General features: G+C 35.2%; 1 protein-coding gene across 1 annotated transcript; it reads left to right on the forward strand.

Moving 5' to 3' along the window:
• The first annotated feature begins 381 nt into the window (after positions 1 to 381).
• On the forward strand, positions 382 to 19,529 carry Hydr2 (abhydrolase domain-containing protein 2). Its single transcript, XM_071585559.1, has 7 exons — positions 382 to 679; positions 1,306 to 1,490; positions 1,840 to 2,007; positions 6,335 to 6,521; positions 11,638 to 11,832; positions 14,625 to 14,779; positions 16,668 to 19,529. The coding sequence occupies exons 1-7, from the start codon at positions 525 to 527 to the stop codon at positions 16,937 to 16,939; spliced, it is 1,317 nt and encodes a 438-aa protein (XP_071441660.1). The 5' UTR covers positions 382 to 524; the 3' UTR covers positions 16,940 to 19,529.
• The last annotated feature ends 1,781 nt before the right edge of the window (positions 19,530 to 21,310 follow it).

Raw genomic sequence — 21,310 nt, forward strand, 5'->3', positions numbered from 1 at the left:
AGTCATTAAGGTAAAAAATAAACAAATATCTGTAAAGCAAAAGGAAAATAGCATGAAACTATCATAATATATTACGCGGAAAAGCAACAAGTATTTATTAATAATTGGCACCGCGAACCAATAATCCCACTAACCTAATTCTTTGTGCGGTGTCCTTTAGGACTGATAACAAAAGCAATACAATTATCCTTGTCTAAAAATGTTAACAAATGAAATAGCCGCATCATGCATAAATATTAACAAAAAACCTTATAAACGTATCTTAAAACTTAATTTATAATAAAAACCACGGTCACACATTTTCGTAGCTCAACTGTCAATGCAACGTATGACGTCATTTGGGCTCTCGACGTCAGGCGTAATCTTTTCACTCCGAGCCATTTCAAGCGCAGTTGGATGAGGAACGTCGAGTCGTGTGGTGTGAATGTGTGCGGAGGCGGTTGGTTAGGTGGCTGGATTATTGATGGGTTCAATGTTAATATGAAATTAGACTGGAGGGACTTGGTCAGGCTTTAAACGGCAGGATGTCCACGGCGCTGTTGGCTGTTATAGCTGTGATCCTATGTGTTCTATTTCGCATTCTCAATGTAAACAGTCAACCATTAAAGCCGTCCGTATATTGCAAGGATCTTAATTTTTTGGACACTATTTTAAAAATTGCACCTGTACTTCAAGAACCGTAAGTTTTATTTAATTTAGAGGAGATTTTTTTCTCATAATGTGTTAAGTTCATCGAAAGAAGTAGCGGTTATTCTTTGCTAGTTATCCAAAGGGCGGGGAAATAGGTGATGACTCTTCTATCGGTGTTCTCGGTATTCGGCCTCATCATTCCCCCTCAATGTCACTGACTGTGGTTACTTTTATATTGGAAACCCGAGGATCATGCTATCATGTCTTTTATTGCCGGAAATTTAGTTTTTTTGGAAAAAACATAATTTGCGGAGGATGTCGTTTGGCGGTTGTGAATCGGCCGTTTAGTCACGTACAGTTAATGTGTTCGTTTCTTGATATTCGCATTCATTCAAGTGTTCCATTACTCTTAATTGTTAATATTCGTATGCAAGTAACCTAATGTGGCATTGTGTGTGCTTTATAATTCTTTACATTCTTGTCAATAGGTTTTGCGAGATGAAAAAGGCGGAATTCATTCATTCGTTTTTATCTTGGCAGTTCTATTTTGAGTAATTCATATCTGGCCTGTTATTAGCTTCCGTCGAGATATCACTATTATAAGTAATTTAAATAAGTCGTTAGTTACGGAAATAGTACATTGTTCTAATCAATTTTCGTTCCCTTCGTCGATAGATATATACCGACACGTTTATGGGGATTCAGCGGACACGTACAAACTATTGTTCACAGCATAGTTGGACGGGTTAAATGTCCTTGGCCTTTGGGAGAACGAGTTTACCTAACCCTTAAAGATGGAGCTACCCTGACCTACGATCTCTACCAGCCGTTGGATACGTCGCTTTCTCGTGATGCAGAAGGTAAGATTTAAATCCTTCACAGAAATATTAGTTTTACCTGAGAGGCTTTAGTGTTCCGGGTAGAGTTTCGATTTTTGCATTTGTATTGTGCATTTAACGTGTTGTATGCCAAACCAGTTAATGATAAGTGTCACGAGAAATGATTTTCTTCAGCGTAAGTAAGTTTTTCGTCCGTTTTGATATTTTAGATGTGTATATTAGGGCGTATTATTTTCTAGCAATTTATGTGGTTAAATACACCACCTTCATTCTATATTCATTCTGAAAAGTAGAGAAAATATGTACTTGTCGGTGAATAAACAAAATAGATGCTTATTGTTTATTAATCAACCGTTTCTTTTATCTTCAGATGACTTTACTCTGGCAATTTGTCCAGGTATAGGGAACACAAGTGAAAGTGTTTACATTCGAACTTTTGTGCACTATGCACAATGCCATGGCTATCGGTGTGCTGTTCTTAACCATGTTGGGGCACTTTCATCTGTCCGAGTTACTTCACCGAGAATTTTTACTTACGGTTTGTATCTTTTACATACTTATATCTGTTCATAAGGAGTGTTAAAATGCAGTGATTATATTTGTGTGGACATCCCAAAGAAAATTTTTTAATGAGTTGTACTCTCTTTGCTGTCTACTTTCTCCATTGACTATCTCAAGTAATTTTTGGGTGTCTACCATGGGAAATAGACTTGATAAGTATTTGGCCTTATAAAATTTAAGCTGAGAGAAAGTCCTGTTCGAAGAAAAATAATGTATCATTCCCCTTGCCTCTGAATTTGAATAGTGACTGCTGTTGAGTCGTTATTGTGTGCACACACTATACTGTGAAATGATTTTTCCTATATGTTGTCACCTCAAATTAAGAAATTTATACAAATGACTCCTAAGGTACTGCAGATTTTGGAGAATAAACATTTGAGTTTGGGGACCATTGCTATCCACTATATTTTTAAATTGATGCATTGACCAGAAGAGATAAAGTTACTTAATTCCTGATGTGAATTTTTTCAAGCAAGCATGAGTATTGAAGTATTTTTTGGAATATTGGGGACAGTTTTCAATGTAGAGTTGTGATAATGAACATTATATCCAACCATCGCTGATGATAGCAATGGACTAGAGGCTGTATTGGCTGGCCAATTCTTTAATTTTTTATGCAATTTCTCAACTTCTTCTAAATATGGAGATTTGGAATGCAGACAGTTGAATTATTAATGCCTCCAAATGTCTTAAATGTTTGGTGGGGTTTCCCATTTATTTACTTATTATATTGTTCTGTTGATGAGGCATGTGACAAAGATCATGGTCGTGAAGATATACTGAAAATAAAATTAGAACAATCAATAAACACAATATAATGAAATTTAGCAGCAGCATTAAAGAAATACACTGAAACACCCGATTAATAAAGAATTATCACTCTTTTACTCCTCCATATCACCCAGCAACTCCCTGTAATGGCACTTGCTTAATAGCAGCTTCATAAATTCAGTTTTAAACCCATTTACTGTGTGTTTATTTTGTATATTCATTGTTAGTTTGTTAAAATTAAGCGAAGGTGAGTGATGGAGACCTTTCTTAGATATGTTGCAAGGCTGCTGAATTAAATGTTTATTTTCTCTCCAACAAGTCCAGTGACAATGCACAGATGAGTTAGGCAAAAATAAACCTGGATTCATTTTTAAGGGGAACGTGCAGCAAAAAATATGAGTATATGCATCATAGTGTCATTATTTTGAATTCAAGAAAGTGGCCTTCCTAACTGCTGGTGATGAAGTCCTCTCTCATCAAACTGGCTCTAATTATGAAGAATTATTGCAGGAAGTGAAAGGATATTGTCTAGGTATTCAGCCATACATGACCTTTGGCTGAATGGCAAGCCTTAATGGTCAGGGTTAACAGTGAGGGTACAACCATAGTCAAATACAGCTCAAGAGTCTGGTTATTGTGAATATGGCTGTGCGTTACAATGCTGGTGCAGAGGATCTATTGGCCAGGAAGTCCTGTTAGTGCTTAAGAAAAATCTTTTTTCTGTGGGATGTCCGCCATGTATTTGCTTTCATTACCATTGCAACAAGTTGGGACAATTAGCCAGGGTTTATATCAGAAGTAGTTTACAGTGTCTTAATTAGAAACCTATAGCAAGTATTACATTGATTAATGTATTTATTTTTCTAGGATTGATCCTTTTGATATCTCATTATAAGTTTGCAATTGTTTATTGCCATTTATGTTTTATGTCGGGATTCTGCTACCATATAGTTATTTTGGTGAGGTCATTCAGAGGGTAAATCTTAAGTGAATAGGTTGTTGGTATATTGATGATAGCAAATGGGCAGTTGTTTAAACTTTAAGGAACCATAGCATAGGATTAAATGTCGCAGAAATATTGAAAATGAAATGGGAATAGAAAATACAAGTCTAACAGTCATTACAGAAGTAATGGCCTTATGTTGGCCTTAAGAGTGCTAGTGAACAAGTGGCATAGTGTTCAAAGTATGCATAAAATTGAAAGGTTCTTGTGAACCATACAAGGTACCAGAACCCTTCAGAATCCAGGTAAAGTGAAAAGCTATGTTCATATAATGGAAAAACAAAATGCATAATTCAGAGTGAAGTACAGTTTGAATGCAATATAGTGTTTACATGCCTACAGTGAGATGAGATTGTGCACCAGTTGGTAGTTAGTTTCTCTCTGAGTCAAGTAAGTGGTCAGTCAGTCGCCTGTCCAGGCTATTTAAGTAACATTCCGAGCTGATATTTTGTGCCATTGCGGTGTAAGTTATTGTTGTGAACTCTCTAGGTTTAATACGTTAATTGTCTATGTTAGGGTTACGGGTCAGCTCTTGTAATTCCCCTGTTGGTGATGAATGAGTTGTGGAAACATTCCATCAAATCTAGATGATACTCTCTAAATATGTGATTTAAATCAAGGAAGGATGCAAAGGAATTCACTTGAGTTTCAAATGTGAATGGATGAATGCAACATTAAAGCGCCATAGAAAAAGGTCATGTTTTAGTGAATCAGTGAGTTTTATGGGATTTCCTAGGGTCAGAAAGGACTTCTGTGAAACTGTGCTGAGGCAAATGCTACCTGAGAGACCCTAAACTTTGGATTGTTGCAGTGTGTGACTGCAGCTCATGTGGAAGGAGGCTAGAGTTAAATCATATGGCCGAGGGCTATATTCTGTAGTCTTACTAAGCTGAAGTTCAGTCAATATAATTGCTTTTGGATTACCTCTAGTGGTTGTGACAATGGGTGTCCCCTCAACAGATTTATCTTTGAGAGCTTTTGGAAACTTAGGGGATTCAGATGAAATAAATGATGAACTGATCCTCTCTTAGAAAAATTGTGAATGAAAGAGGAAAAACAGGTTAAGAAAACAAACCAAGTCTATTCCTCTTATTCCTTACCCATATTAACTACTTTGGTGGTTCTTCCTTCCCTTGTAGCTTGCTGTTTCTCCAAAAGAAATGGTACATGTCTGTTTTTATAGGTAACATTTATAAATATAGTATGCAATAGTATTAGTGCCCAATTATAGTATACATTCCCTATCAATTAGTTATTTGTGAAGTAAATTCAAAAGTTTTTAGAGTATCATTGTGAACCGGAAATGTCACTCATTGAAACAAACTTAAGTTACCTTAGAGAGTGCTGCTGCCCCTGGAAATGTCAATTTTGCTATCCACCCTAGTGATTCATCCCTGAAAAAATGTCTTCAAATTCGAGTACACCAGAAAGAATAGCAAATCCAATCTAGGAAATGAGAAAATAGCTGGTTAGTTAAAGATGAGGTTGCAAAATGTGATTTATAGTGTAATGTTTCATAGTAGTTGTGTACTCTGTGTGTGTCTCAAACAAATGAAGCAGAATGGATGGGGTCAAGGGCAGTCTGGAACACATGCATATGGAGGGGTACTTGGCCTGGCCCAAAGCCAACAGAGCAGAGGTTGGGGTGAAAGTTACAACAGCCTTACCTCATAATTTCCCTTTCCTTGACATCTATCCAACCCTTCACCCAGAACTAGGCCACCTTAGGGATTACGATGCTGTTATCATTTAAAAGTCATTACCATGAGTTGCTGTAGTGTGCGAAATGGTTTTTAAGGAATCAATGCTGTATGGCAATCAGTTGATGTATAGATTTTATGTGAGGTTAAATATCTTCTGTATTCTAAGAGCATAAGAATGTGAGTGCAGCTATCTGGGTCACTTGGTTATCATAAGATTTGCAATTTGGTATAATCTATCCATATTCATTTTATTTCATTACATAGTAGTACACATTTCTTCTTAACCTATGCATATGAAAAATGTTAGTTTTTAATGGTTGAAAATTGATCCATTTTATAAATTTGACTTTACACAGCTTGTATTTATGACCCTGGAAGATTGCAAAACTCAGATTCTGCAGATTTATATTTTCCCAGGTTACAGCATTTTGATACCCATCTTAGAAATGTATATGATAGATGTGTCACACTATTTATCCTTAGACTAGTATATATCATCTTGTAGTTATATTCACAATTGTCGGTTGCAAGAGTTTGCTGAGGGATAAAATGGTTGTTTTAAGTAACTATGTTGCCAATGAAGGTATTTCAAATCGATTTTGTTGCCAAAATACAATGTTATCCATCCCACTTGATGATATTTTAGTTTCTCATATGATATTACACATTAGTTCCTGATTTTTAATGCCATAAAATTATTTAACTTAAAATAAAAAATAGTGTGTGCATAGGTCTTGCGTGCAAGTGTATTAGATATGATCATGAAATCAGTATCAGCCTTCAATCCTGGTGATTTTATTGACTTTATATTATTTTATCATTCTTAGGACATACTGGGGACTACATGGAAATGATCACTAATATAGTGGAGCGTCATCCTAGCACAAAAATAGTGGCCATTGGATTCAGCTTGGGTGGTAATCTAGTTACAAAATACATGGGTGAAACAAAAATGCAGAAACCGGCAAATGTTATTGCAGGAATTTCTGTGTGCCAAGGATATTCTGCCACTGAGTAAGTAACTTTTTCTTTTTATGTCACGATAAAACTGAATCATATTTAATTTTCTCTCTCATTATTTAAACATTTAATAACGTTTTTCTCTCATCACATAATAATATTTACCTGCCCTTTCACCTCCTGTTTTCTCATCTCTTGACTGGGTAATAAGTGGTTGGTAGATGAGGGCTCTGGGATTGATGAAAGGAAGAGGCTTTGTGTATCGATGGAAATCATAGATAACTCAAGTTTTATTTTTTTGCGTATGAACATTTATATAAACCCCATGTCCTTACCAGATGGTGGTGCATCCCACACCTGTGTGATTGTTAAATCAAAGAAAATGCTGCATAACTACTTGGCCTATTTAGGGCTGCAATATTCCATTCAATGCTGAGTACTCTTTGCTGCTTTAGATGGCTCATAAAGTTTGCAATAGGAGTGGTGTTATGGTGCAACAGATGCTCACTATGATCCAAAATTTGTCCACTGCATTTTAAATGCTGGCTGTTTAACTTTCAGCATTAGCATCTTAATATAGGTTTGAATAATATGTAGATCAAACAAAAATTGACAGCAAAGTAGTAAACACTGATGTAAATAACTGAGCGCAAGATATACAATTCACATGCATGAGTGTTCTGCGGGGAGTCATTTACTTTGCATCAATTCGCTCATAGAGAAGTTTTTATATTTTATTCAGGGAATTTAGTAACTATGATGCTAGAAGGAGTGGCATATAGCAAATTTACTTAATTTCTCCATATTCCGTGTGCTTTACTGTACGTGTCTGAAAATAATTTGAAAATTTTGTTGTGTTTTGCTATGAAAAAAATCACCCATTTCCTTCTGGAAAATCTTTCATATCTAATGGCTCTGCAAAATATCATTTAAGATGGCAATCTGAATAATTTTCACTATTGCCAAAAGGGGTTCCTAGTAATTCTGGTGCTTGGTCCAAATTTCCAATGGAAAATTTAGAGGCATCTGTTCCAGCAATTTGAGTAGTGTGCTGGCCTTTGCAGTTAATCAAATGAGAGGAGATTGAAAAGTGAAAGTACAACTCCTTTTGGAAGAGGGGAGTGGTTCTCACAGTAAAATTGTTTGCGTGATATGTGCCATAGAGAATCTGTTGCTATCTTAGAATACCATTATTTTCCACTGAACTCTCTTATAATTGTGATCTACTAGACATTCTAGGTTCAGTAGGCTTGCTCAGAATGCTTCATAAAGTGTATAAACATTGTGTTGAAAGTAAAAGTTTTCTATTTCATTTTTGTAGAAAAATTGCTTAACTTGGTGGGAGACTTACTAGTACTATACAAATATTAAGTACTTCTAAACATAATTTTTGTCAATCAAAAATGATTTTATCGTAAATATGTGCCATATGGTCCTATAATTTTAGTCCCTGCTAGTTGAAGGGATGACTTGATTTAAGATACTACTGAGAAAACTTGGTTTCCAAGCTGAACTTGAATGAGCATTCCTCCATACATGTTGCATATAGTTTGTTACGATTCAGTATATATAAATAAGACAGGAAAATTCACCTTTTAAATAATTGAGTGATTAAATCTGATTTGTGTTCAAAAAAGCTATTTTTATATATGTATGTCCACTTTTATGTGGAGACCTAAACCTTTACCGAAGCAGATAGTAAAAAAATACACTCAAACCATTTATGTGATATAAGAGCAGCATAGGACACTATTTCATGTATCAAACCATGACTGCTAGTATGTTTGTCTAAGTGCCTTGTTTAGGCATCATTGTCATTATGAGTGGTACCTTTGATGGTTAGAAGAATAATCAATTAAATCCATTTTACATCTGTAGTTTTAAGTCGGTTGGAAAAGTTTTTTAGTTTTAAAAAACTGTTCACTTTAGGTGGTTTCTCTGCTTCTGATATTTTAATTTTTGACTGCTATTTATGCACCAGAGTTCCCACAGGTGATGGAAAATCGAAAATAAATGGAAAATCTGTGAATTTGCTTATCAAGGGTCTCAAAAAGCACCAGATTGAAGTCAAAAAGGCAAAATATATCTCAATTGTTAAAAAAAATCAATTTATCTTTGAAAGCTGAGTTTCAGAAATACAATTTAACAAAGCTAATATTCTGGCATTAAAAATTGTCAAAATTTAAAAATTCACATGCGGTAAACTAGTGAAAACATTGTGTAGAGTGTAAATTATGGATAGGTATAACTGTTTGTGACTCTTTTGTGTGACAAAAGAAATCCAATTCTCATAAAATTTCAGTGGATCAGTTTGAAATTGTAGAGATATCTGTAAAGGATTGTCTTATATGGAAAGAAAGTAAAGAATGAGAAAAGTGTTTGCAGTTTTGAGTGTAAGATGCTGCAAAGAGAAAATTGCGAACTTGAAGAAAAAAAAGCTGAACACTGGCTAAAATGCAGAAAGAAATCCGAACAATCATCAGCAGCTCAATCCATGCACATATCCTTAGTGATAATCATAATGATATGAAGATATCTAAAATAAAACACCTTACAGTTTTCTCATATTGGTGGGTAATAAGAACGTATAAATTTATTCGTCTAAGCAGCCAAAAAATCTCATGAAATGCATAACACAGCAAAGTTCCATCAACAGTTAAACGACTTGAAAACCATGATTGAAATTATTAGTAAATGCGAAAGATTTTTCTTCACTAAAGGTATCCTTTTGTCAAGAGCAGGCTAAAGCTGATGCTGAGTTTTTCTCCACCCTTCATCCTTTCCTATCCATCCCTAATGGCGCAAATGACGTCAGCTGTAGGTTGCCTCCCCTAAAAACTACTACTACTTGCAATCATTAGTAAAAGATATTTAATGTAAATCTTTTTTATAATATTAATGAATATGAGGAATACAGCATTATTTAATAATTTTGATTTTGTCTTTACAATCAATGTCTTGTATATTTTTAATTTGTATATAGAATTATTTATACTTTTGGTAAACTGGTCTTTTTCGTTTTGTCTACCTGATGACTCCGCAACATTGTTTTTTGCTACAAACAATAAATAGTATTATTAAGTGTGTCTTACTAGAGAATTTGTGGTTGTATATAATGGAAGAAGGGTTGGTAGTTAAATTTGTGAAAAGTGATGTATTATTGTTATTTATTTCACGTGCTTATCTTTGTGGTCTAAACTCTCCTGAATTTATTTCCATTGTTTAAATATTCATTTTCAGCACCACCCATTTTCCCAAGTTTCTGAATGTAATTTTAAATTCTGAACCTCGTTTCGCCCTATAAAATTTCTTATCTGGCCACCCTGTATATGACATGCTAATTGAATTCAAACATCTATATGGTATTTCTAATGTTTTTAACAGTTAAAAGCTTGTTAATACGTCTTGAAAGCATTGTAATTCATTGCTCCCAGCATTTATTTTTGTCATATGTAATAAATTACATACTTTTCAGGGTCAATGATGGCTATGGTCAGAAAAAGAGGTATGGGCAAAAAAATATGCTTAAATATCTAATTGTATACATGTTATGGTTAAAAGAAGCGCTGTTATTTGTCTTTGATTACGCATTGAGATATGATGAAATGTGGCATTTCCAAAATGTTTCATTTGGACGAATTGGATGTTGCTCTGAGGATCTATGGAGAAGAAATTTATTATTAGCAAATCCTTCTTTTAGCCATGCAATTCATTACTCTCTGGATTTCATATTTTTTTCCTTCAGTTTACCTATTTGCTTGGATCAGGAGAGGGAGGGGCAAGAGAAAACTGTATATAAGTTCATTATCATTATTGGTATTCAACAGTTAAGGGTAGGTTTTGGTTAGACATGGACTATACAATGGCACACAATTCCTTGCCTTACCTAACAAAACAACCTGGCATCTAAGACTACAATAAACCCTTCATCAATTAAAACATATCTCTTGTGGAACTCTATTGCTTTCTCCCCATGGTCACTCCTTGTTCCTAAACCATAGTCCTCTACCTCACTACCATCACATTGCAATCACCCATCACATCAAATGTACCCTTCCAGGAGCACCTGTAATTATTTTCTTTAATTGATTGTGTGCCCTGTCAACTTTTTCATCCTTGTTATTACATGATGGCATGTTGACTCAAACAATGACCCAAGTTTTTTGGCTCAGCTTTTACCTCTGCTGATAATATTCTATCAGGTGCTTGCTCTGTGTATATTACACTTCTATCTACCTTTTTGTTCAATAATTTGGCCACCCATCTGTGGCTCTCCTCTGCTCCATTGTATATTGCTCTGCAACTATCACTCCAGTGATCCCTTCCACCCTTCCCTTTCACCTAGCACAAGCCTAAAACATTACATTTCTTGTCTCCATTTCTATGCCTTAACCAGCGAAATTCATTCCGCACACATTCTTGCAGTTAAAGTTTGTGGCGTATGTTTAAGGCAAATGCTTCCCAGTATTTGTTACTGTCTATGGATTTCATTTCTATAAATTTTATTTTTATCTGAGGATGTCACATCATTTTATCTTTTAAGCTTTCTTTAATTCAAGATTAGATGCTCTCATATGCATTAGCAACTTGAGTTGCAGTCTCATTGCTAATTTTCATCGGACACCAGTTTGTTTGTGTGTGCGCCTCTGTTAAAGGACTGGTAATAAATAACCCCCCAGCCAACCCATTTTTACTGTTTGGTTGATGTCTGCTTCAATGTATTGTCTGTAATGTCAGTAGCTACTATTTTTCTTCACTTGAAATTTGATCTATTTAAAAAATGAGAAATACATCACCCAGATAAGTTGTGTTAATGAAAAGATTGGAGCATGAAGCCCAAATGCATGAAGTTTGGGAGTAGACATATTTTTATTTTCAGAAGTAATCAGTCAAACATGGTAATTAAGGAGTACTTTGGGGTGTAGTGAAAAAATATGTATTTAAAAAACGTAACTTAAAAAAATCTCCACTTTCAAGATGTGCTTTCCAAAGTTTTGTAGTTAACATTTTAAAATTTGGTTCCTAATTTGTTGAAGTAAATGGTGAGAAAGTGTTTTTGTAACAATAATTTCTGTGGGTAAATTTAAAATGTGTTCTAGAAATCATATATCTTTCATGGTGTATTCCTTCTTGTAGTTTTGAATTGCATTTCAATTTTATCATACTTTAGGGGCACAAGATATTTATTGAATTGGCAGAACTTCCGTCGATTTTACCTTTATGTGATGACAGAAAATATGAAGAGTATTATCTTAAAGCATCGCCATATACTTCTCTCTGAAGATACAAAGCAACGTTATGGCCTGGTTGAAGCTGATATAGTGGCTGCAGCTACACTTCCTGAATTGGATGAGGCTTACACAAGGTACCTAAAACTAAAAAAATAATGATTCAATACATCTCATGCTTTTAGTTATGTGATGTGCTAATGTGATTGAGATGTGGCAAAATGGATATCTCCGTGAAAATTACAATGATGGGCTGTGAAAATAGGTGGAGGTTAACTGGTGGGTCATGCCCAGTTAACTAATAATTATCAATATTTATTTTGTGGTTTCTAATGGGGTTATTTTATGTTACTCAAATTTTTTGTTTCATACTAATTGATGCACCTACATTATATAAGAGGGTAGGCTGAAAAGTAATGCTCACCTGCTTGTAGAGCGCTAACAAAAACAATTAGCGAGATCAGGCCAAAAGTACTTAAGGTACAATTCTTATGTTGCAAAATAATATATTTATTTTTCAACACAGTCACCGTTTAGGCTAACACATTTCTCCCAACATGTAACAAGTTTTTTCATTTCACCAGTAAAAAAACTCTTCAGACTTTTCTCGAATCCAGGACTTGGCAGATGCCTTCACCTCATCGTCCGAGGTGTAATGATTACCCTTGAGGTCTCTTGAGTTGAGGAAAAAAATTAAAATCTCAAGGCATTAGATCGAGGAGGATTTCATTGTCTGCAGGAGGGTGTGGAATTGGTTCAAATTGTTTCACAGAGCCTCTCAAGTTGTGCGCAACGTGTGTGGATGAGCGTTGTCATGTCGCAAGATTATTGGCTGCCTTTAACATGACAAACTTCTTCCTTGGATGTTCCAATATGGTTTCTGATATGCTTTTGAGTGATTCGCCGCATTTTGAATCAAATCTTCGATGAGTTTGCGATGTTAATCAGTGTGGCAGTGATCGGACGTCTGCTGCATGTTTCATCAACAATTATGGCTTTTCCATGATCGCAACCACAAAATTTTACAACCCACTGATTGACAGTAGACCTATCAATAGCATTGTCACCATAAACATCCTTTAAATGACGATGAATCTCAGTAGGAGTCACCTTTTCAGCAGCTAAAAGTTCAATAACAGCACGCTGTTAAACTCGCGTTGACATAGCACTAGAACTCATCTCCATACTTCCGCTTCTCGAAGTACTCTGGATCAATGTAATGACCTCAAACCTGCGCATGTGTTATGAGGGGGATGTTACTTCCACATGCCACCAGGAGTACTGCCATTTACTTGCATGCAGGAGCATGCAAGTAAATGGCATTTTTTTTAATGATGCATCTGATGTGTCATTGGCATGCATTTCTACTTCATGTGATTGTTTATGCCTTAACCACCCGAGGATGGCCTCTTGCTATCTTTCATCTTATGTAAAGTACTTACACCTGTTTCTCCATTTTCTCTACCTTTAATTCAAACCTAAGAGCAAATAGATTTATATGAGGTGGCCTATATAAACTTAAGTGCTACTACTGAATTATTAGAATGTGTGGGACTTAAGTGCTTAAACTTAATATTGTGTTCCAATGAATAATTAATTACACATTAGCAATTTTCATTGACTTTTTAATAAACTTGATCAAATCATATCTGATGCAACTTAGGAATGTCGTCATGTACTCATAACCATGAGGGGTTAGGATATTGAGTACCTATAATTGCCATCTGCTGGCTGGGAAAATGTGCATCCTTTCACTGACAACAGTCAACAAGCATGGAATTGAAGTTGTTGATTTGAATGAAAACTGGTGATTACAGAAGTACACAAGAAATTTTGAAATCGTTTAAGGCCATGGACTAGTTTTTCATTTATAATTAATAGTATAATTAATCTTCATGGATGCTTATTATTAAAATTTATTTATTAAATAGTTGTTATTCTTTTGATACTTAAATGGCAAAATGGAATAAAAATATTCTCATGTTGAAATAGCATGTAATGTTTATTTTAATGCAGTGTTATGAATGAGTGAATCCTGCAGAAAGTTACAAATATTTGCCTATAATGGATGCAGTAAGAATAAATGAGAAATTTTTAATTCCAATTATTGTACAAATCCTCATTAAATCCCAAATGACATCTTCACAGTTTGCTGCTATTCAAAATGTTTTATTCCATTCCTTGTTCACATACTAGCACACACCCAACCAGGTTGTATTAAGGATTTTGCTGCTCAATAGCAAAAGGTAAGGGGCTTCCTAGATACAAGTAGTCTCTCCAAAGAATTTCAGAGTTAAAGAGGATGCCTCGATAGCTTTTCTGGCTAAAGCACTCAACCGGACATTGAAGGATCCGGGTTTGAATCCCAGTCAAGGCAAATGATTTTTACACTCTGAAATTGTTGCATTGAAAGAAATCGACCCCGGTGGCAGCGGGGTAACGTCCTCGTCTGCCATTCCAAGGGTCGCGGGTTCGATTCCCGCCTGGGTGACTTTCCCTCCATCTAGGGCTTGGGTGTTTGTAAATGTGACCATTGTTATCTTTGTTAATAGTTCGATGTAAAGGCCAAAATGTGCTGTTTTCGGACTGATACTGAATAAATAAAAATCTCTTTTTATTTTCTTTGAGACAACTTCAGTTGTAAAAAAACACAGATGGCTCCTTTTCCACATTTCCCTCTTACACTGCTTTTGTCAAGATTGATTAGGGATGGAAATTTTGACTATTATCCATTGTGACTGGGCAACCTTTTAAAATATTTTTAATAAGCACACACCTTTTAGAGAGTCTTTATTCTAGCGTTTTTGTCTCCTTTTTTCATCTACTGTTCGTGATGGTGGTGGGACTTATGATGCATTCCTATAATTTTCTGGGCACCATTGATTGTTATGTTAGTATTTTTTTGTAACCTTATTCATTTTGCTTTCAGGAGGGTGCACAATTTCAGTTCCGTCTCAGAAATGTATGCTTGGAGCAGCTGTATTCACTACCTAAATGGAATCACCATCCCAATGGTGTTCATTAATTCCAAGGATGACCCAATTGTGCCTGAACCATTGCTGGAACCAATTCGAAGGCATTCTGGTATGTCTATTTTTGATAGAAAGAATGATTTGCAAGTTCCTCGGGAGCAGATATAGATTCAGATAATAATTTTGTACTATTGGAGTGTGACATTTAAATTATAGAGGATAAAACTGGGAAGAATTTTAATAAAATTGAATGTAGAAGCATTGATTGGGATAGTGAGAAAGGAGTACTAGCAAGCTCTAGAGAAAATTATGGTTGAGGACATTGAGATGGGTTCAGTAGTAAAAATTGGAGCATATAAAAACCAGGATATTGAAAGCTGTGAACGAAACTGTGGGAGTAAATAGGGAAAGGAAACAGTGGATTACAGATGATGATAAGGAAGTTAGTTGAGAGAATAAATGGAAGAATGTAACCACAGAGATAGACAGAAGAAAGTACAGAGAGTTGAATACTAATAGAGGTGGAAAGCTAATAGAATGAAAGAAGCATGGTGTCAGACAATATGCGAGGATATGGAAAGTTTGTAAAAGGTGAAATTGGTTTGCTGTACAGGAAGGTGGAAGCACTGGGCAGGAAGTAAGAAGGGACAGCCATGCCAACAATCAAAGAGAAGTTAGAAAAATTATTTTCTGAACCAGAGAAGATTCAAAAGAGTTGGAAAGAATGCACCGAGGAATTATATGGTAAAGACACAAGGCCAGCAAGGTTGCACATATAGTGAGAATATGACATAGATAGGATAGCTTAGATCCAGACATACTTGATGGAAAATAGGAAGGGCATTAAATGAATTGAACTTGAATAAGGTCATGTGGCTATATAAAATTCCAGCTAAATTACTTAGAAGTTTGTGAAAATGGTAAATGAGTTTTTAATGGGATGATTCATAACCCATTTATGAGAGTAGAATTTGGCTGGAAGATTTAATCAGATCAGTTCTAGTTCCTATCTCAAGAAAAGGAAAGGCAGCCATATGCAATCTTTATAGGACATTAAGTTTCAGGGTTCAGGTGGACTGGAGACTTTTGAAACTTGGGTGTGGAGGATGGAGGAGGCGGAATATTTTGAATGAAGCATGGTTTTGTACGGCACAGAAACTTGGTCATTGAGGCAAGATGTTAAGCATCAATAGGAGACTTTTGGAATTTGGGTTTGGAGAAGGATGGGAGAGGTAAAATGAACAGAAAGGAAAACAAAACAAGTTAGTGCTAGTAATGGTGGGAGAGGAGAGGGGATTTTTGGGAGAAATTCCAAGGAGGCAGAAAATATGGCCGCAGAGCATTTTGATTGGCACTGGGATGTTGAAGAGGGGAGAATGTTGGATGAGTGAAGAAGGGGCAGGAATATGATGGGGATGTTGGATGGAATGAAGTATGCAGAGATGAAGAGGTGTTTTTGGAGTGTTGGATGTCAGGTTTTGTTTTTCCTAGGAGAAGTTAGTATGTATCATTGTATCCTCTTGTGTCCATCAAAAACGGTACCCTAAATAGTAGATTATCCATTATAATAATTTTGATCAAATCCATTGAGTACTGTTCTTTCATGGCCTTTTTCATAATTTGGCATAACTATAGTCATATTGTTGTTGTTTATTAGTGTGCGTTATGAAAAGCCTGTCAAATCATCCCTGCTGTCTGTATCCCTTTCTTTCCATTACATTTAATGAATGGAAAATTTAGGTTGATCTGTAAAAGCCTATAGCTTTGGTGACTTATCTGCCATTACTTATTTTAGTTCATGAGTAGTCTTCTGTCACTAAATGCATGTAAAAGTAATTATGCATCTTAAAGCTTCAAGTAGATGTATTGTACATTGTTTGGGAAGGAAAATTTTTTGAGAAGGCCAGCGCCATTCAGTGTTATTAATTCTATAGCCAATTTTTGTTGACTAATTATGTTAAATATTATTTTTCTATAAATTTTTCCATTTCATTTTCCAGCGAGCAATGACAAGTCTCTCTACCTCGAGTTGGGTCATGGAGGTCATCTTGGATTTTATGAGGGGGGCCTAATGTACCCGAATCCAGTGACTTGGCTTGATCGATCCCTTGTGGCCTTGGTGGGTGGCTTGGCATATGTACATGCCAATAACTCAAAGCCAGCACCCACTCCTCCTCCTTTGCCATCTGTGGAGTCTGTGAGCTCAGTTGCATCCTTCACCAGTGATAAACGAATTGGCCATCACTCAAGGACACTTGTCAGCCAGATGTAGGCTTTAATTAATCTAAGACATCAGGAGAGAATTTCAAATCCCCTTACCTTACAATTTTGGTGTAGCCGTTGTCAGTGGCTGTGAATTACGCTCATTTAGTCTCAAAAGCTGTTCCAAATTAACATCCATTGATGGAGTATTTCATTGAGGTGTATTTTTTATGAATCCTGAATTACTGTTAGGGACTTTTTCAAATAAACATCACAAAATTCTTTGTAAAATTGAGAGTTTTGGTGTATGCCTCTCAAGTCAATTTTGAAATACTTCATTTTTCTGAAACCCATTTGAATGAAGCCTGAAAGAGAGGTCATGCAGATAAATTTTAAATTTCTCGATATGAGATTATGTGTACAGTTGCTAAAGATTTCAAGCATGATGAAATTGTCAAGCAAGGGAAGTGAATGCACTTCAGATGGACCAGTATTTTATCATGAAGTTAAATGCAGTATTGCCCATATTTTTTATTGGGGTATTTTACATTTGTGGGAATTTTCGATGAAACCTCATGCTGAAAAAGATTCATTTTGATGACTTAATCATTATGAATTTATTTCAGAGCATGGGAATTCATTTATGGTATTAGATAATGACAAAATTAATTTCATTATTTAGGTGCCATTTTTCTTTAAAAAATATCTGGAAAAGTTAAGATGGCTCTTTCTGCATAATTCTGCTTTTCTGAATTGTGTAAATTTGTATAATATCACACCCTTAGTGTGTCAAGGTTCATGTTGATATGAAACCAAGAGGTCTTATGTTATATTGCATGAAGTTATCATTGTAATGCTTTTATTTAACAGGAAACAAAAGTGGAAAAGAAACTCCCTAATTCATGGCTCCGTCTGCATTTCATAATTTGACGCACTTTTATGTGAAAGTTGCAGTCTTGCATGAAGCTTAAGAAACTTGTTATATGAAACTGATGGTCTAAAATAGTCCTTTTGTGTTAGGCCTGCCTTAAGTATGATTCATAACAAAGTGAAACTTCCAAGTTTTACACCCCCTGATGAAGATATTTAACATCCTTTTGCATTTACATATGGTCCTCAATAGTTTGGAAGTTATAAACTGAATTGGATGTAGTGATTGACACAATATTTATCTATTGGCGGGTGATATTTTTTCTGTGGTAAAAATAGGCCACTTGTTTGTTTTGAGAAGTTCTTCTCTCAAATTTTGAATGTGGGAACATTGCATTTGTATAAAATTTGCCAGTGTGTATATTCTTTATTTTATTTCATTTATGCAAACTATGACTAAGGCCAAAGGTCATGTTAGCATAACATACACACAAACACATTTCCCATATCATTGAGGGCTCTTCATGGCCACGTATCATTGTGATTGTAATAACCATCTAACTTTAAATTTCGTTACAATCACAAACTCCTTGGTTGGTGTGTGTCCCACACATTGTCTCGATCTATTCCACATTACAATATTTCCCTCATTGCATTTCCCAATGCAAGTGATTGAGTTTGAATAATGAGTAGCAAAGAATTATTGGGGCCATGTTTTCCTGTGTAATGGCTTCATTTATCTTGAAAAATTCTAAATTGAAACAAAGCATATTTTCTAGAGCCTGAAAGATGTGAATTTTGGGGTTCTATTGCACACTATAATTGTTAGATGATAATCAGTTTCATATATAAATTGTGATGTTGCTGGCGTTCATTCCATTTACCATCATTGATTCCATTACTTTACTACATACCTTAGTTTAAAACTTATCTTTTTCACCATTGTTGGAAGGTGTTATGTACAAGGCTTTATTTATTTTAATGGTCAAAAGATGATAAGTATACATATGTACATGCATTTTATATTGGTCGAGAATAATGGCCAGGAAAAAGATAACATTGTAAACCAAAGACGTTAGTTTTTTAATAGTTGATGAATGGCATGAATATTCTATATTGTTGAAAACTTTATTTAAACTGAGTACCAATGAGCTTAACTTATTTATTTTCTGTTATAAAGAGATATCCTTGGAGATGGCACACTATTTTAAGTATAGAAAACATAGTCAATTATTTTCATAAGCAAATGGCATGAGAAGTTGCAGTTAAACTGACTATTGTGCCAAATTCCTGTCAGAAGAATGCACAGTGCATTTTTATTAATGATGGATTTTCAAAATTTATGGCTTGTTTTTATAAACAGTTATTTCAAAGCCACGCATGACTGATAGAGAAGTGGTACCAAGGTTTATAAGAACCAAAATGTGATAACAGATCACATTATATTTTAATTGATGTATGCAGAATTCGATACATGTTAAATGGTTGACTAATGAGTGAGTGCGGCATTTTATTGTATCTTTATATTTTTCTCTTTAGTGTATGGAATTGAAAATCGATTGAAATTTCTATGTCTGTATTGTTTGACAATAAAAAAAAAAGTTATTTTCATTGTTTTCAGATAATTAATGGAAGAATTATTGCAAAAATGTTTACTTTTGATAAATTGAATTTGAGATAGAAATAATGTGAAGCTTTGCTTGCCTTAGCACATTGAAGTGCTTTGTTGTTACAAATTCTGTTTTATGGCGCAAAGCTTAAGCAACAGTTTTAATAAAAATTTTATTGCAGCTTTTGTATTATTGCTTGGTTTACCATACTTGATATCCATGTACTTTCACAATAAAAGCCATGGGAAGGCTTCATAAAGACCATAGGATGGCAATGAAAGATAAATAATTGGTGTTAGATCAACTGCCTTGTTAAACCAGTGAATAGGGTGACTTTCTCTTATTTAACTCCTTATTTCTTGAGAAATTGTGAGTTCTTTCAAGGCAGTGTTTTCTTCTTTTTTTTTAATTTGGATATTACAGGAAAAGGCACACATTGTGTGAATGAATTTGCCTTTTATCTTCTTATGACGTTTCATTCTTCCAGCAACAGGGCAGTGCATCTTATTAAAGTCTTACTGATCAATTCTTTGGCTTGTCTTTCCGTGACATTTTTCTCTTTCAATATTTCACCATCAAACTTCATTTAATTATCTCCACATTCTGCAGTACATTTCGGAGCGAGTAGGTCCCACATTCTGCTTTCCTGCTGCTGAAGTGTATTATGAATGTGTTAAGACCTATATTCATTGTTTAAGTTTCCTTTGTCTTTATTCAAGTGCCCCCACTTTTAATTTTATAAGGGAAAGAAAGCTGCACCTCAGTTAGGGAACCTGTTTCCCTTTATTTACATGTTCACTGTAAAGTAAACACATTACATTTTCACTTTACTCGGGAGGAAGTTTTATGAAATAGTAAATTAAGGAAAGATAAAATTAAGAATACAAAGTATCTTTCCACTGTCCTTTATTTGCGTACGACCGGTTTCAACGCTCAAGCGTCATGATCAGGTGATTATGACGCTTGAGTGTTGAAACCGGTTGTATGCAAATAAAGGACAGTGGAAAGATACTTTGTATTCTTAATTTTATTAAAATGAATTTCCACAAGGCCAGGAACAATTGAATAAAGGAAAGATTATGGAAAACTTAGAAATACAGGGTAGTTTTCTAGTGAGGAAACTTAATCATTGAAGGAAGGAAGGGGATGATCGTAGATTGAGGCTTTTGAGTGGTGCCTGTGAGAAGGATTGATAGGAACTATTAGGTATCATGTGGGAGGAGAGAAAGTGATTAGCAGGGGAATGTTGAAGACTGCAAAAGAATTGAATAGGTCTATTTCACATGCATTCCAAATATCTCAGGAATCAAAGTCACCGGACCTTATGCCACATCATTTAAGGCCTTGGTAGAACAATTGATTTGCGCAATGAATTTCATTAATATATATCAATATGCAAATAATGTAGATGATGATTCCCAGGTGACCATGTACAGCCTCAGAAAAGGACAAGTGTTTCACCATAAGTCTGTATTGATCAATGTGTACATGGAATTAACAATAAAGAATATCCTATCACACTGTGACACATACACCTACCACCACCAATCCAGCTAACCCTCTTGGACCATGCTTTTAACTAATGAACCCTGAATTCTTCCCTGTAAGGGTCAGGTAAAGCCCTTAGTAACATTCCCCGAGATTCCTATCTTGCAAACCTAGCTTTAACTTCCGCTTTTTATTAATTAATACCTGGTCATTGAGAGATTCAGGGAGGTGCCCTGACCCACATTTAAGTATTTTTAGAGGAAGTATTTCATTTCACACCTGTTGTAATTAGTGAGGCTTAGAAAAATGTGGTCGAGATTACTACAGCCTGCTCACCCAAAACCTGCCATTAAGAACGATAGCTTTATTGCCAAGGTTCTGAATGTATTGCTTGCTGGCACACCAGTCATTGCCATGAAATGAAACCTAGGGCAGTCAGACTTGAGGCAACCAACCTTATCATATTTGACACC

The sequence above is a fragment of the Hetaerina americana genome, unplaced genomic scaffold (assembly GCF_022747635.1).
Source record: "Hetaerina americana unplaced genomic scaffold, ioHetAmer1.1.p SCAF_1, whole genome shotgun sequence".
NCBI classification, from domain to species: Eukaryota; Metazoa; Arthropoda; class Insecta; order Odonata; family Calopterygidae; genus Hetaerina; species Hetaerina americana.